This window comes from Brugia malayi, assembly GCF_000002995.4.
Source record: "Brugia malayi strain FR3 genome assembly, contig: Bm_v4_ChrX_scaffold_001, whole genome shotgun sequence".
Taxonomy (NCBI): Eukaryota; Metazoa; Nematoda; class Chromadorea; order Rhabditida; family Onchocercidae; genus Brugia; species Brugia malayi.
Genome location: NW_025062479.1, coordinates 2,952,799 through 2,970,687, shown reverse-complemented (window position 1 = coordinate 2,970,687; position 17,889 = coordinate 2,952,799). Strand labels below are relative to the sequence as shown.

At 32.1% G+C, this 17,889-nt stretch overlaps 4 protein-coding genes across 5 annotated transcripts; 2 read left to right on the top strand and 2 right to left on the bottom strand.

Moving 5' to 3' along the window:
- Positions 1-916: 916 nt before the first annotated feature.
- Bma-mob-2 lies at positions 917-3,564 on the top strand (the record flags this gene model as incomplete). 2 transcript variants are annotated; one of them, XM_001902531.1, is made up of 7 exons in its annotated part: positions 917-1,122; positions 1,786-1,939; positions 2,137-2,200; positions 2,321-2,417; positions 2,630-2,754; positions 3,057-3,274; positions 3,400-3,564. In XM_001902531.1, the coding sequence occupies 7 exons, from the start codon at positions 917-919 to the stop codon at positions 3,562-3,564; spliced, it is 1,029 nt and encodes a 342-aa protein (XP_001902566.1). The 2 variants fall into 2 exon arrangements, with proteins under 2 accessions (XP_001902566.1, XP_042929327.1); XM_043073393.1 differs by lacking the exon at positions 917-1,122 and having other exon boundaries at positions 1,835-1,939.
- A 786-nt stretch (positions 3,565-4,350) lies between these two features.
- Positions 4,351-8,471, bottom strand: Bma-calu-1 (EF hand family protein; the record flags this gene model as incomplete). The annotated part of the gene is made up of 8 exons (XM_043073392.1): positions 4,351-4,461; positions 4,714-4,803; positions 4,880-5,001; positions 5,199-5,259; positions 5,403-5,589; positions 5,673-5,846; positions 8,159-8,250; positions 8,385-8,471. 8 exons carry the CDS (start codon positions 8,469-8,471, stop codon positions 4,351-4,353), a joined length of 924 nt encoding a protein of 307 aa, XP_042929326.1.
- A 3,349-nt stretch (positions 8,472-11,820) lies between these two features.
- On the top strand, positions 11,821-13,091 carry Bm10909 (cyanate hydratase family protein; the record flags this gene model as incomplete). The annotated part of the gene is made up of 3 exons (XM_001896971.2): positions 11,821-11,858; positions 12,310-12,598; positions 12,921-13,091. 3 exons carry the CDS (start codon positions 11,821-11,823, stop codon positions 13,089-13,091), a joined length of 498 nt encoding a protein of 165 aa, XP_001897006.1.
- Positions 13,092-14,621: 1,530 nt separating this feature from the next.
- On the bottom strand, positions 14,622-17,386 carry Bm3355 (Uncharacterized protein; the record flags this gene model as incomplete). Its single annotated transcript, XM_043073391.1, has 7 exons — positions 14,622-14,896; positions 15,208-15,331; positions 15,535-15,700; positions 15,817-16,020; positions 16,315-16,424; positions 16,626-16,849; positions 17,230-17,386. The coding sequence occupies 7 exons, from the start codon at positions 17,384-17,386 to the stop codon at positions 14,622-14,624; spliced, it is 1,260 nt and encodes a 419-aa protein (XP_042929325.1).
- Between the last annotated feature and the right edge of the window lie 503 nt (positions 17,387-17,889).

Genomic DNA, 17,889 nt, shown 5'->3' with positions numbered 1-17,889 from the left:
ATGACGAAAATTTGCATTTTCTAACGTCGGCAGAAAAGCTGATAATGTTTTTTTCTTTGTTCATCTCCAGCACCAAATTATATGATGTTTCCAAGATCACTGATTGTCTAATAATATTCACACAATAACCGAGTATTAAATCTGGTGTATTTCATATGGTTCACATTCAGAAAGTTACATGAAGAAAAGGAGTGTGAAGGGTTGGTACTTTTTGTGCTTGTAAAAAAAAAGTTGGTGATGCTGGTGCTACCAATCGGTGCAAGCCATGTTCAGCTCTTCCAGTTCTGCATTTTTCCATATTTGTTTGAGATTGTTTTCCATATGCTTTCGCTATGAATTTGGTCAGTTCTAATCGATTGGGATGGTTTTTACGTGGATATCGATTTTTCCGTTTGCAACTGGTCGTATCTCATTTTTTATTTGCATGATGAGCGTAAAGTATGATTAAGTGAAAAGGTGACTGCTATAGGGGGCGTTTTGAGCGTTTTCGAAGGTAGTAAACAAATGTGAAAAACAACACAACTTCTATTTACCTTTACAGTTTATTGATAAGCGTGGAACTGCGTGCAAATGACAAGGTTTTCTCCTAATTGTATTAATTGGCACTTTGTTGACAAGAAGTCGTTGCACTTTCAGAAGTATTGACACGTTCCATTAATTATGTAATGTAGGTCAGGAACCAGCCGAATTGTGCCCGTCATAAGAAAAGTGGAGCAGCAAGTGTAATAGCTATCAGTGATCAGTTATGCAGGAGTGAGAAATTAATAAGAATGGTATAAAAGGAATATTGCGTAGTTCAGAATGATGGGGATGTTTTGCAACAGACTTCATTAAAGATGTAGGATGATATTAGCGGAAAGTCTGCTTTGTAATAGCTAAGTGCTGTTAATAAATGTCCTGTTAATTAGGTGTAGCTATGGAGGTAACGTCGATATTGACTGAAAAATATCCGAACACAGAAACAGCTGGTGGAAGTGGGTCAGTTGGAGTATCTACTGGAAATGTGAAATCGCAGTCACATGCAAAGCGAAGCACATTATCAAGACATTCATCTAAAGATGTGAGCGAGGATGGTTGTTGCCTTGCTAAAATATTCCTCTCTAATATCATCTCATTTGCAATGTGAGTTCAGTTTTGTTACTTTATTCCCCCATTTGTTGTTTATGTAGAGTAGAATGGATGCATAAAACTACAGGCCCAATTTTCCTTTTTTTTTTTTTTTTTTTTTTTTGAGTTTGACTCATATTAGTGCGTTATCGAGATTGCACATGAAGGGATGGTGGCTCAGTGTCAAATTGCATGCAGTAGTTTTTCCAGATGATCTTGGAAATGTATATTTCGGATAGTACAAGCAATTATTATCTCACTCTTTTAATATCTCTTGTCCGATCTTATTACAGCTCATTAGTCTTTCGCAGTTTATACTTTGAATCATTCACAAATAATTTGGGGCTGACTTCTGCAGAATTGATCATCCACTAGTCTTATATTAAAGTGAAATAGATATTAACTTATTCGAACAGATTTTTTCCTCTAATATGTTGCTAATCTTGCCCAGTCGTTCAACTTTTTGATCTGATCAGATTGATCCGATTTTTAACAGAACTGTTTGTTTGAGTGTGGTAAATGAAGCGTTTCTCTTCTGGGAGCAGATCAATTTTGGTTATTTTGAATGTGCATGTTTTGAAAATCCTATTCTTCGATATGAATAGATGGGTTTAGGATACTTTTTTTAGAAGACATATAAATTCAATATGGAGCCAAATAGATATAAATCAGTTCCAGGAGATCGCGACGCAAAGGTGTGAATGAAAGATGTCGTTCAGCACGACGCATGTCATCAAATGGAGGGAAAAATGCCACTACATACATCCATGCTCCAAATTGTAAACGTAAAGCACTATCTGAAATGGGCGTGTGTGATTCTTTCGATGATGAAGTAGGTGTTGTTTATTTTGATACCATTTCATCCATTACGAATATCTTCTTGGAATGGTTAAATTCATTGAACATGTGGAATTTCTATATTTCGATAGAAACAATGTGTGAGCATACGATTTCCAAACAGAAGATGGGAAATAGGAAAATAGAAAAATAATTTTTTTCAGGAGATAGAAAATAATTTCTTTTTTGCAGATGATTAGGCGACTTTCAAAGCTACCTCAGGGAATGGATAAAAATGAGTGGTTAGCTACACACAGTAAGTTACATGGTTATTTTATTTACTCAAGGTTGAATTGTACTGATAAACAATTTAAACCTAAAAGTTATGACTTTACGAACTGCTAGCTAAATTTCTGTAAACAAGAACATATTTCAGCATTATGTCTTTTCGAGAATGTAAATGCTTTGTGTGGAACGATATCAGAAGTGTGTACACCGGTCTCATGTCCTATTATGTCCTATCCAGGTGTTCCGTAAGTTTCACAATCATACTTTTAATTTAAACGCATTAAAAATTATTGTTTAATGTAACAAATTGAATCTGCTTAGATGCAGCACTTTTTTTAATTCGCTATATAAATATCCTTAGGGTAACATTTCAGGTTTTGCTTCCCTATAATTTAAATAATATATGGAGCAAACTTCAAACAAAATTGCAAAATAATTGCTGCAAAGAAAGTTGCAGGAAAGCACACTGGATTGATGAAAGGAGGAAACATCACCTATATTCAGCTATGCAGTACATCGATTGTGTATTATCATTCTGCGAAAAAAGCGCAAAAGATGAGCGACTTTACCCAACTAAATATGGTAAGGTTTCGAGGTGTTTTTAGTCACGAAAAGTCTATTATATGCCAAAACTATAATATCTGTAAAAAGGAAGAGAAGTATAAATTGTGTCTTTTTTTACGCGTATAATTTTTGAATTTATACGCTCTTTCAACTTATGCCCGAATTGCAAAAAAAAAAAAAATCTGGTATAACAGAGAACTACTCTATACTCACAAGTATATGGGGATGTGTAAAGAAATAGAACTATTTTTTGCCCTAATATCAACTTAAAAGTTTTCAGTTCTGTTAACTCTTATAATATTTGTAATAATGAACATCAGGATCTGCCTTTCCGAGTAATTTTGAAAATCATTGCCGTCGTTTAATACGATTACTCTGGCATAGTTGCGGACACCTATACACCAATCACTGGGAACAGCTCGCTACTTTGAATTTACGGTCTCAATACGGCTTGGTTGTAGCACACATGTATTCTATTGCTAAAATGTATGATCTTCTGGAGAGTAAGGAGCTATCCGCCCTCTCACACACATTGCAGGTAACAAGTTTATTCTGAGTGTTATGCTTATGAACATATTGCTGACATTTTAAATGCTTTCCCTGGATTGCTCATATCTTCAACGTTTGAGTGCGCTGTGCACTATTAAAGTTAATGTATTGAAGTTGGTACGCCCAGTAATGCTATATCACGGATGTGGTCATCAGATAGCACAAGTCAGTAATGGATCCAACGGTCCTCAGCAGTTCCCGTCATCAAAAAGTGGCAGCTGGGGTGGTTATCCGACGACAACCGCATTGATGTACAAGCCTTACTCGCAAACATGCTGATATTCTTCCGGAAATTTTCCTTTCCGATGTTTTGCATGAGTTTATGTGTCGTGTTTGTTAGTGCTCCATGTATTAAATAATAGAAATTGGGATTAGTGAATTATAAATGCCTAGGTGAGAATGCTAAGGTTTCCTTTAGCATATTTTTGAATCAAGATATTTCTTGGTTATCATGTACTCATTTGATTGCAATAGTATTGGTATTGGTTACTCTTTTGCACCGACACGATTTTGAAAGTGCGTGCGAATTTGATGTGATATTGTTGGTGTCGCTTTGTTTAAAATACTCCATGTATATATCGATTCTATTTTCGAGATATTTAGTCGTTTAGTTTTATCCGGAAAAATACCACATTTCTGGTCTTTGATTTTTCTCTGGTTCCGAGTGATTTGTTTTTTATATGAGAATGCATGTTATATTCAATTAACCAATTCACTTATAATAAGCTAAACTGTCATATAAAAAATTGAATTTATCACATAATATTGGAAAATAGAAATTTAAAGAGTAGTAACACTAGCTTAAAATGAGTAACAAAATATAAAGCAGCGAGTAAATAGTATATATCAACACTACGGTGAACATCAACCAAAATTCTCCTTGCAATTCTTTTGGTTACGAGAAGATTTCGGAGCATGTTACTGATCATTGCAGTGCATATCGAATATGAAGTTTCACGCATAAGTTAAGTAGACGAGCATTTTAGCAAATAACAGTGGTCACACATTAATTCAAGTTCAAAGAAGTATGGACGTATCAAATTAGCCGTCACTTTCATTACCTATTTAAAGTTCCGCAGGATCATGTTTGTTTAGTTGTTCGCCATAATCAGTTGCTTGTGATCCAACAAATGTGTCATAATGATCCAGAACCTCTTTTAGAGATAACTTTCCGTCCTGCAAAAATGATAGACATAGGGAATGCAGTATTTCAGAATGAGAACCCAAACGTTTGCAAAGTTAGTGAGCCATTCTAACCCACACATTCCTTACACACGTAATCTTGTCAAGCTGCAAGTTATCCCATTAAGGTATGAGTAGGACTAAATCTTTATTTCTACAATTTCTGTTCAATTTGTGATAAGGTAAAATGAAAGCAGTAATATTTATAATATTTGACAAAATCTCACAAGCACGTCTTGAACTTACTCTGTCTTCATCGGCTATACCGATTAGGTGTTTTGCTTCTGCATCAGCATGATCGAAACCTATAGGCATTATCCAATCCCTCATTTCATTCTAAAATAGAGTAGCAATAATTCGTTATGCAAAAAGAAAGTGCAAAGCTTGTTAAGAAGATATTTTCTAGTAATACCTGATCCAGTTTGCCGTCACCATCTTTGTCCCTATGCTCCTTGAACATCTGCCGTTCACTGGCAACCCATTCCGGCTCTTTGCCGTCCAATTCTGGGTAGTCTTCTGGCCTGTACATGTCACCTATAATGGTAAAAGTTGGTATATTGCCTCTCTAGAACTTCAGGCATGTCAGGTGTAGAAGTGAAAAACTTATTACTCTGTGAAAACAGATGTCTTCAGAGTTAACACAAAGATCTATAGGAAAAGGATTACAAGAATTATCTTTACCTAATCAGCTATTTCTATGAACATTATGCATTGTATGGTAGTGAGCTTACCGATATATTCGTCAAGGTCCACAAATCCATCTTTGTTTTTATCAATATCTTCGAGTGTCTCCTGAAAATAACAAAATTAAAAAACATGAACAGAGTTTTGTGATCACAAACTATGCATAAGTTTGATATAATACGGGTAGTTTTGTATGACAGTTCATCTAAAGTGATCTTTAATCCAACTTTCTTTTGCTACTCTCCATTCACCTGAACGACAACATCGCGCATGTGATCGCAGTCCTCAGGATGCATAAAACAACCATATTCGGTTCGATCAAGCATTTCATCTGAATCATAATCAGCTTTTTTCCATCTTTTTTCGTCACGTATTATCATCTTTTGATATTCAGCGCTTAGTTCTTGTCCTTCACCCACTGTTCCATAAACCATTTCTCTAAAAATTCAACATTTTATTTCATTAAGTCTCAACTACGACAGTGACAGAATTGCACCTTGCAAGGACTAACATCAACTCACATGTAATCCTTCCATGAGATTTTTCCATCCTTAACTTTCTCTACATTATAATTTTTCCATGTCCGATCAACATCGTTATTAACATATCGCTTTTGCATAAAGTCAATGTGATCTTTTAATTCAGATTCTTCCAAGAAGCCATCACCATCTATATCCATTTTCGCAACTAATTTCCTGGAAACTTCAGTTTTATTACAAGTTGCAAAATTTCATATACTTACTAAGGTAATTTGAGTCAGACTGCTCAACATGCTACTTAATATTTATATGCATGTTATGTTCCCGCAACAGTCCTGTCATAGGAAAGGAGTTTGCGTGCTCTTGTGAAGTTGCGAGCCATAGTTGGAGGTAGCATATGCCTCCAATAAGACTTCCCAGGCGGAACAGGTTTCAATTGAAGGATCAGACAAAGTGTCTGTATGTAAAATGGGCTCAATGGCTTTACACAATCATCCTTGAAGGATAGGTCTGACTTTATCCCGGCCACTCGTCAGTCATCTACGAGCACACTTACACTTGAAAATGTCGCTACCACAATCCAAGCTTGCTTGGCCTAACAGATGAAATCAGATGTAAAAGATGGTAGTAATTCCGTGCATACTGAGCTCGTAAAGACCGCTATGCGAGTTGGAAAGATATCTCGTTTTCACAAGTCCCTACAGCAATGGTGAGGGGCTAAATAGCAGATGTAAGGTGTACTGAAGGCTGCAGACCCAACCCTGCATGCAGGCGAGTCAAGACTTTGGTCGCTCGAGACTACCCCCGGAAATGGTCTTGTTGATGACCAGACTTTTTTCAAGGACAGCCCTAACTGCTCCATGAACATGGAAAATATAACATAACTAAAGCTCATTTCCACATTTTATCCGATTGGCTAACTGTTGTAGTTAGCGAGCTTTTTCTGCTGTCATTTAACCAAAATAAGAAACAACGGCATATATTTGTCTCCACAGATGTGTTCTGACCGACTCTGACATATTGGAACATCAGAATTATGTTTGATACTGCGGAGAGTGGACGCCTCGAGCGTCATTCTACTACTGGCATGAATCCATACCGACACTGTTTCCTTCAGTAAAACTCGCTTACATGAAGAAAGCAGTCTCAAAGGAAATGATACCACTGCTCTGCTTAGGTAAACCAGAAGAAAACCCACTAGACACTCGGCTTCATAATCAAGAACTCGATCGTATACAAACTTATAAACTTGTCAACAGCTCATTCTGATCGTATTGTCTCCTTATGCCTCCTACACAATAAGCAACATACTTATCTTTTTCAGCTATGTGCTCCATCTCTTTAAGCATACCTAGCAGAGAAAAAATTCTACACTGATATCTGCCGTGAGGAGGGCTATTAAGCAAACATGGTGCTGGAAATTGGTTTCGACAATGGCCCGTCCTACTAGAGTTCTACGCAAAACAGCAGCTCACGATCACAAACAGCATCTTTCAACAAAAAGACAACTTAAAAACAACCTGAATTCATCCTCGATAAAACACTGGTACCTGATTACTACATCTTAGTGCATCCAAGATGCAAGCAAATTCAACTTTCAGGCCAAACCTAAAAGAGGTGACACTCCATGAGAAAAGCTCAAAGTTAGCAATCTCGTAATTGCTACACTAAGAGACGACCTCCAGACTAACCTTCAAACCAGATTTGTAGATCAGCCCACAGACCCCTCCTATGCAGCACTATGACTTTCAAAAATCAGCATTCCAGCAGTCTTTCGTAGAATATTTAGGGTACTCATCAATGAAATCCAAAAATTCATTCGATGAAAATAATCCACTGATCTAGGTTCTCTTCTTGAAAGCTCATGTTCATCATGTTTCGGAAGACAACAGAACAAGTTGTGGGTCAATCTAGCACAAAATTTCAACGAACACAAAGAACTGAGAAAGCGTGGATAGCGTGTAGACCAACATATCAGGTTCACCACTCTCTTCTCAGCTCAGATGACAAGCAAAGCATTTATCACCATGAGCAAAACAGGCGTATGGAAGATCTTGCAGCGATTATGATGTCCTCTTGTCATCTTTCTATTTCTCGAAATGTAACAGCAACAACACCGTGTTCGTAGCGTTGCTACTGTATTTGAGAACGAGCGTAGGATTTGCCTTTTGGAAAAAAACAACGTATTAAAATCAATCCGCTGTTAGCACCACCCAGTGTAACCTTCCGCCGTGTTTTTTACAACAGGACTTGCCTATCCCGCATTGGTGTTTTCAGCCACCGATGCGTTTGTGGTAGCAAGCATAAGTCAATACTCCTTGATAAATCATCATTCGTCAGATCAAGCCATGAATGAGTGAATGACATGTTATATTTCTAAAAACAGATCTGAGTAAACGTCATATAACTGGCATTGTATATCTCCGTTTTTCGACTATCCTCAATACGCTTTTATCATTGCGAGTGTAATACACAAAATCTTCAAACAAATCTATATGTCCCAATAGTAACGGTTATCAAATACTTACGCAAGACGTTCTTTGCTTACGACATCCTTTGATTCAGCAGTATCTTTACCGAGAAATGCCTCATGGTCAAATCTGCTATCATGTCCACCAGCCTTAAAATCATAATGACTTTGAAGAAGACCAAATTAAAGAGAATTGTAGCTTAACAAGCACGTGTATCAACTCAGAAGTGACCTTGAAAGTGAGGAAACTATAAGCGTAAAAACAAAATGGCAGAAAAAAAAACCTTGAAATGATCCTTATCAGTGAGTGGATCGACTTGTTCTGCTCTTGCAAGTGCAAAAACTGCACCAAACACAAACCATAAACCCATGTTAAGCGATTATAAATAAGCAAAAGGACACGAAATCAGTAGACTTAACTTGTCGCGATAAGTAAACTAGTAGTAATAGAACGGTAATTTTCTGAAAATAAGTGAAAAATGAGCAGTGGTTTTAGTCTGACTAATTCTAGAAGACTACGCCACCTGTTCTACAGCACGTCTATGACAACATCAATATTTTCATAAAGACATTATTTTTGGAAGGCAAGTAAAGTAACCTTTTTTGGGAAAGACGTTTCTGCAGTGACGATTCCTTTGTGACGACAAATCTAATGAGGAATAATATTTATATATACATTAATACATGCTAAACAGCCTGAAAATAGCGTAATTAAAGTAGCCTGCCAGCTTTGTGAAAACTATGCACAACATTTCACGTGTAACAAACACTTATAGAACATACAGAACTACTTAATGCGTAACAACAGCACTTATTGCATACAAGAATCAAGCACGAGATCTCAGTTAACTTCGACTACTACGTCACACACTTATGAACATTACTGCAATACATTCGAAATAGCCCAACCATAACGCTAATTAAGCTTACTTACTCTCTATGCATTTAAGCAGCTCCATTTATGTCTTTAAACGATAGTATAAAACAGCGAAAATGTTGCGAGATGACGGAACAAAGATATGTCATGCATTCATTGACACAAAACTTACACGGAGATCGGTGATGAGTGAGTATGTAAGGGTTAAAAAGAAAGTGTCATTTGAAGGTAGACGGAAATGATGATGGGAGGAGAAATGAAAAGACATCGTACATAATGACACGAAGTGGACTACCGAATTTTTAGCATGTACCAACAAATATTACAATCTTTAAAAGTTTAATGCAGGTCCTACCATCATCATCGCTATCATTATCAACATTATTATCACTACCATCGTACTAAATACAATGTTAGAAACAAGTAAAGAGAAGGGAGAAAGTGTAAAAAGCTCCAGCTCATCCACTAACAAAAATGCAACATTCCGCAAAGTGCCGGGCCGATATGAAATAACTCAGCATCTCAGATGAATAATTAGAAGTTGGATCAGTACTACGTTGATAAGGCTTGCATTTCTAGATAGCATTACATTGGCCTACAACTATCAGCATTATTTTCTAAGTGATTAAAATTTTTTGCTCATTTCGAATTTAAATCATCATTTCATTATTAGTAACAAAAGCTATAGAAGTTGTCAGTAGTTGAGAAAATATTAATATTTCTCGTTTTTTTCTTTTTATTTTCTTTTTTGTGTATGTCAATTTGAAATAAATTAGAAAGAAAGTACTTGAAAGTTTTAATAGACCTATTTTTTTCTTTTTTTTCGCAATTTGTTTTGCAAAAAATCAAAATTTTACGCATGTGACTTCATCATTAATGATTACTAGTATGACACACATCACATACACATACACATACACATACACGCACACATATGTAAGGACAAAGGTAACACATGCATAAATATATATATATATATATATATATATATAAAGGTAACACATGCATAAATATATATATATAAAGACATACACGGACAACAGAAACATACGCGCAGACATGTATGCATGTGATAAATTCTGAATATTCCTTTTAAATGCAAAATGTCAGTTATAAAATAAAATTTAAGAAACTTTCGAAATTTACCTTTTAGTTCTGTTTGTTCAGGTGTTACTTTATCATATATCGTTTGTTAGTTTACTTGTTTAAAGGTGTTTTTTTTTTTAAAAAAAAAAAAAAAAAAAAAAAAGTTTAATCTTTGTAAATTGAAACAAAATCTGTCAAATATGAAAACAATTTTTCAGAGGAAAAGAAGAATAGTGCAATCTGAAAATTGCAGAAGGACAAAAAGACGAAAAAAAAGAAAATATTTGATGTAAAGAAATCGAAGAACAGTAATCAAGCAAGTCATTTTACACCTAACAAAAACCTAACTATAACTCTTAAGTTATACACTTACGTTATTTTGCTTTAAAAGATGAATCATATGCGTTCAGATGAAAAAGCTCTGGTAGATTGATTTGTTGCATGTATTCTTACTTATCAAAATTTTTTTTTACATTTAATCATCTGATGCGTTCAGACTAAGAAAAAATTTAGTCATTTGACGTTTTCAAGTGTGTATCTCACTTAAGAGTATCAAGTGAGTATTTGACTTAGATGACTTAGATGCTTGACTTAGATGACTTAGATGCGTATTCAAGTAAATATTAGATTTGATCATTTGATGTATGTTCAATTGTTAAAGTTAACCCTTTTGAAAAAAAAATTCATTTTCTCTATCATTCAATTCTTATTCACTAATCCATAACATGATTTCTAGCTGTTATTTTAATTTTAATAATGCATTTAATATCTTTGTAGTAGTAGTAGTAGTAGCAATATCAGGTAAATATCACTTATTAACTTCTCACGCAAATGCACTTCGTATAAGATATTAAAGACTTATCCATTGAAATTTCTTAATGAGAAATCGTAAAATGTTTGCATCCTTTACTTTTTTCCTATCAATAATGAATTTCAGCTTTAATAACTGGGAAAAGTATTAAGTGTTTTCGTTTTTTTTTAAATGAAATCAATCATATGGCATAATGAGCAGTTTATTATTTTTTGAAAAATTAATTTGCCACTCAGGAATAGAAATGAGTTGATTTTCTTTTTATTACATTCAGTGATGTGGCAGTGGTACGAAAGAAACGGATATAAATCCGTTTCTTGGGAACATTTTAGTAATGAATGTTATTTATGTTTGTTATTTTGATGCTTCCTTAATTACTCTTTTAAATAAAAACAGCGAAGATTAATAGAACCTAAAGCAGAAATGATTTATTTTTTTAAATATTTCTAAATGATTAACAATCTTCTCTTTTCACCATTAATGTTTCTTTTCTTTTTTCTTTTTTTCCTTTTTCCTTTTCCTTTTCCCTTTTCCTTTTTTTTTTTTTTTTGATGATTTAACAAGAAAGCATCGACAATAACTTATTATTGTTATTTTAAATTTTGCTTACATCACATATTATTTTCATTACCTTTCATTTCTAATCTCAACTAGCATTATTATTGTCAATATTAGTTATCATTTCAAAATTCGAATTATAAGAAAAAAAAAAAATTTTCAAAAACATTTCAATCAGTAGCAAACAACTTCTTAAAATTCATTTCCTTTCAATCTCCTTTTACTTTACACAAAAATATCTTGCTCTTTTAAAATATATCCAATCCATCTCACAAAAATTGCTCATTTGTGAATTTCATTTTACTCTAGCGCTTCCTCTCTGCTCTGCTTATTGTTCCCTGTTGCTAAATCGTCACCCATTAAATTTCACATCAACTTTGCTAAAAGAATGAGACGTAGCATTGCAAATGTTCTGGAAGGATCCGGGTAATTGATTTCACTTGAGTATTTAGTATGCTATTTATTATCCATATATTTGTTTCACTTTCATTATTATTATCAGTTTTTGTTTTGCGTTTTCGCTTTTTGAATTTAGTTTTTATTATAGCTGTGTAAAAAAAAAAAAAAAATTTGAATGATTTTTACTTAATCATTTATTTTGCTTGCAATTACGTGAAAATATACGATGATTATTCGTCAGTTTTAATTTTTAACATAGCAAAAATGATTTTTCATCCAAAAACTCTATTTTTTAAATTGACACTAGAAATTTCAATCTGGGTAGCACCAAACGATAGGTGAAGTACTTAAAAAATTTCAAATAGTAATGCAGTTTTTATAAGCGCAGTTCAGAATCAATTTGGCCTTAAGCGTAAATTTCAGCTTACAAATATATTGTCTTCCTTTTTATTTAAGTGGTATTTTCCATATTTTCTAGAATTATCTCTGTCGAAGTGATGAAATCTCGACAGGACGTAACAAATCTTATTTTGGCAACAAAAGTTCAAAAAGGTGTCACATGGAAATCAGTAGCGGAGAAAATTGGCAAAAGCAAAGAATGGACAACTGCAGCATGCTTAGGTCAAATGGTCATGTCGAAGGAACAGGCAGAAAAAGTTGCCGAGATATTTGATTTGCCGGAAAGTGCTCTCTTATGGCTTCAAACAGTTCCTCAGAAGGGGACACCGGGAATTCCCTCCGATCCAATTCTTTATCGATTACATGAGGTTATTTCACATTTTTCCTAACAAAATATACTTACTTCTTTACTCACAAATTTATTTACTTATAAAGGAAAAAAAAATTTTGGCCATTCCATATGTTATTGCTAGAGGAGACTGGGAGGTACTAAGAGAAGTGATTTGAACGAAATTTCATTATCATTCTGATAAATGCTTAATGGGTCATTCTTATATCAGTACATACCCTGTTAATTTTAATAGGGAAATCTATATGAGAAGTAGTAGAAGTTAAAGATTTTTTGTAGTATGACAGAAAGAAAGAATTAAATGATCATATGATAAAATTAATTTCTGATAAAATATTAAGGTGATAGCAGTGTATGGACCTACAATTAAGGAGCTAATTGTGGAGGAATTTGGTGATGGTATAATGAGTGCAATTGATTTTAACCTAACTGTTGCACGTGAAAAAAATGAACAAGGTGATCGGGTATCACTTGTATTATCGGGCAAATTCTTGCCTTATAAAGAGTTTTGAGTGGAAACATTAAATTACTATCAAATATGATTTATGCTTAATGCATATAGTCTATGTGTTGCCTATTATTTCCATGAAAAATAAAATTCACTATATAGTAAGAGGTATATGAATGATAGGAGACAATATTTTCAAATATAGTTTCGTCAAAAAATATTAAAAAGAAAAAAATTTTTTTTGAGGTCTAAAAGAGAAGTAGTAAGATTAAACTAATTTTTAAGTTAAGTTAATGTGATGAATTCATCTGATCATTGCTTTATCACTAACTTTGTCTGGTGCTTTTTATATTTTAATTTTGTTCATTCATTTTTAATAATATAATTATTAACGATTAAAGATTTGTTCAACATTTATCATTAGTTAGTTTTGCAACAATATTATCCTGAGTTAATTTAGCAATTGTCCATTTATCAAGTGAGAATCATTTTTTTTTTTTTTTTTTGATTATTTTGATCACACTAATAGCAGTTCATTCTTTTTTTTTTTGTTTATTAAAGAATAACTTCTATGCTATAGTGCAACAACTATTATAGAACAAGAATTTTAACAATTTAGATAGAAAAAGAAATAATAGAAGTATGAGAAAGTATAGAAATAAGCATCGATTTATGCATAAGCATTTATATCTATATTTGTAATGATTCCTATTAATAACAGAAATTTTCTGTCCTATATAAACTATATCAAAGTAATTTGACAAATTCATTTAGTGCCTTAAGATGCATAGTTATAATCTATGCAATCTTTTATGCCATAATAATTTTTGCATGAAGTTTTTTGTAACATGCTTGGATGTATTAAGTAAATTTATACCAAAAATCTAAAAATACAAATTGAATTGAATCTATTGATTTTGTCATGTAAGAATTTTGTCATTCCTACTAACCGTAGAATAGATATGTAAAAAGCTACAAAAAGAAAAAAAAAAAAGTAGATATGGGGTAATCATGAGCGATGAGATCAAAAGCTGTTTATATGAATGTAACAAATACGAAGAACAAACAAAAATAAACAAATGATCTTTTGTTGAACTAATTGATTCCATTAAAATGAAGATGTCAAGAAAAAAAAAAAAGAAGAAAAAAGAATTCCTATTAGTAGATCAAAGAAAAGATAATCAAACGGCGAAATAATGAAATTTTGAAAAAGAAAGAGAAAACGAATGACAATTGCTGCTAAGGAAATTGCTTTCAAAAAAATATAAAAAATTCTCTTCTCTTTTTTATTTTGTTCACTCAGTTACTATGACACATTATGTTATATGCTGAAATAGTTCTTTAAGAATAATTTATTATTCTTTTACTTATTGCCTCATTTTTTCCATTGCAAAGTAACAAAATACGAACTTCGTAAAAGTAATAAATAATGGAATTTTTACTTACAATTTGAAAAAATAAATGAATAAACAAACTGAAAGGCAAATCAATTATAATTACTATACAAATAATGTCTTTTTTAGTAAATGAATAAAAAAAAAAAAAAAAAAAAAAGCGCATTTAATAAAGGGTAAAGATGTATGTATTATTTATTCTACAAATGTGTATAATTGCTTGGAAATGAACTGGCATTATTGATCAGTTTTACGGATGAACTAATACCATGTAGCTTATGCGGTGGCACCGATGTTTTCTTCATAAATCGTCGTGGTACGAAGTGAACTTGTATGAATACTAATGACATACGACGGAATTGCTCGTTAAATGCAAGAAACACAAAAAATGGCGTTGCAGCATTAATTACTGATAGTAAATTATTACCATGTGCTAATATACAAATATTATTGCCATGATCTGAACTATTCGCACCTATAAAAGAAAAGATTTATTTTTGAACAAATACAACAATTCCTATTATTAATTATTTTAACAACTCTTCAATTGTTTAGCACATGTTAATTTTGAATTTTATTTTCATTGAAAATACTTTTCAAAATCTAAACTTTTTTTTTTTTTAGAATAAAGTGAATTTTAAAATTGTTAATTTTAATATTTCAAATGGAGAAAAAAAAAAAGGATAAAAATTCGAATTATGAGTAACATTTCGTAAATTTATTGATATGTAAATTAACGATTAGGAAACCTTTCCTTCTTCCAGAAATTTAAACTATGCAAATAACCTTTTCTTGCAACAGCAGCAAATGTTAATAGTGCCGGTCCTTCCAGTAAAAGATGTGACAGTGTTGTCGCAACTGTCATCCTAATCACACATTTTCGTCGTTGACTAAATGATTCGTTGTGATTCTGGAACACTAATTAATAATTTTCCATGCATCACTTTTGTATACTCGAAAATTTAATTTACATATTAGTGTATAATTCGTTTCACATCGAATAAATGAAAAATGACTGATTTGACTATAGTTTGTAGTACGGTGTGTAGTTTACGGTATGTAATCTACAGTGTATTAATAAACATAATGTATGAAATGCTTATGTAAAAATACCTTGAAACTAAATTGCGCGACGATTAATACAGAGCATATCAGCATAGCAATATTTGGGATAAGAATAGATAGTGTTATTTGCAACCAATAATATGTTTTTTGTATGTACTCATAAAATGGTTCCCTATACGTTTCCATAAAATATTGATTTGTGATCCAATAGCATCTGATAAAAATTTTCAGTTTGATTAAAATGATATATGAAATGGATTAGAATAGATCAATTAAACAATTAAATATAAATAGAAATATTTTTTTTCTCCTTATTTTTTTTTCAAGAACCTATTATATTGTCGATTTTCCAATTCCTTTAATATCGGGCTGCTGATAACTGTTTGACTGAATATAAATGGTATATGCAAGAAAATGCTGCATAGCACGAAGCAAAATAGTATTATCAAACTTAATCGTTTTGTGCAAATTTGACGAAAATAAAATGGTAATAATACACAGAGCACCGTTTCAATTGTTATCACTAATGTCATCCTGAAATTAAACGGTTTGATATTTTTGTAACGGTGCTGTTGAAGAAAACATTGTAGGACTGAGATTTGAGATTTTTTTGCAATGTAATCAAATTATAAAACAGACTTCAATATTTCAAAAAAAAAAAAAAAGAAGGATGTAACTATTAAAAATAACTAGTAGTTTAATATTAATTATAGTTTCATACTAACACAGGATGTTGCTATAAATGTCTTTATGTATGACTGTCACTTTAACTTGAAATCTAAATTTAATCCTTTGAAAAATGAATATGAATTATTAAACATGACGAACCATGTGGATACTGTACCGCTTATGCTAGCCATTGTAATGACATATGGTTTCGTGTACCAATAAAATGTTTCAAATGCAGGATTAGCATGCACATTCCACGCATGTATCACCTTGCAAAAATTGTTTTAAATTCTTTTTACAATAGTTTGAAACGTTAAAAAAAAACTTGAAAAGTTAAAAAGTGAGAAAGTTAATCGCCAAAATTTTGCATATTTAAAGTTTGAGGGAATTGGAATTGTGCAAAGCAAAAAGTTAAAAGTTCAATTATTGCAGTATTATTTTGAAAAAAAAAAAAAACACTGAAAACTAACCTCAAGAACTCTGGATTCAACGAACACCAAATTAGCGTAAGCTTTTACTTTCAGGAAATGAACTGATGTGCTGCCTTGAAAGTAAGGTAATCGATAGATGAGCAAATTTAGAATATTTCCGGAAAGACATAATAACTGCAGCATTGGCATTACGAATTGATTGATTTGCCTTTCCACTCGACCGCAAGCACTGTCATAACCACTGTTATGAATATATTGTGGGACTAAAATTTAAATAAAATTTGGAATTTAAATTTCGTTTTTGATTTTTTGGATACAAATTACCTGATAACGGAAAAATAAATAAGTATAACTTTGTGACGAAAGTTGGCAGTGAAGATTATGAATTAGTAATTTTATTGACTTATGAGAATTTTGTTTCTTTTTCAGAATATTGTTGAATGAATTCTATTGAATCCCATTTATTTCAATAATAACAAATGCAATTTTAACCCTACCATTGTATAATGCAAAATGATTTTACTTTTTTTTTTCATTGCTCATTAATTGTTAATAGAAAAAAAAAAAAATCTCATATGATAAATTTAATAGAAAATGGTATTTCAAATAGAAATTACAGAATTTAAAGGAACAAATAACAGACATGAAAGATTCGCGGGACATTGTTGTATTCCTTGCTTCTCGAATGCTACTAATGTTGCCAAGTTACTTAAACAATCGCTCAATTGTATTTTTTGGCCAAATGCAATCTCGCATCTGTGGAGCAGGCGCATTTCCAATGATGTTACAGTGGTACTCATTTATGTTATTCATTTGTATGATTCATTTCATTCCTATAAATTGAACAAGAATTCTAAAACATGAAATGTACTGTGTCTAAAACTATATAATGCATAAAATCCAAATTAATTTTTTACATGAATAATTTAGATAGATTATTTTTAACCTAAAATTAGTCATAATCGTTCATTTATGAATTATTAAAAATGATTTAACGATTGGTAACATAACGTTCGTTGAAATTAACTAATCAAGTATAACCAACCATTCATTGGATAATTTTTTTTTTTAGGTGAAATTATTATCTTAACCTATATACTGAAATTAAACAATGGGATCAAAATATGTCAACTAGCTTTTTTTTTTTTTTTTTTGAAATCAAATAAATTTTCAGATCAAATAATTATAAGTAATGGAATGTTTGGTTTAAAATATTTTATTTGACTGAAAAAGGAAAGAATTCTTTGATTCGTAACGAAATTGTTTTAAAAAAGCATTAAAGTTATTAAATTAATTCAGAATA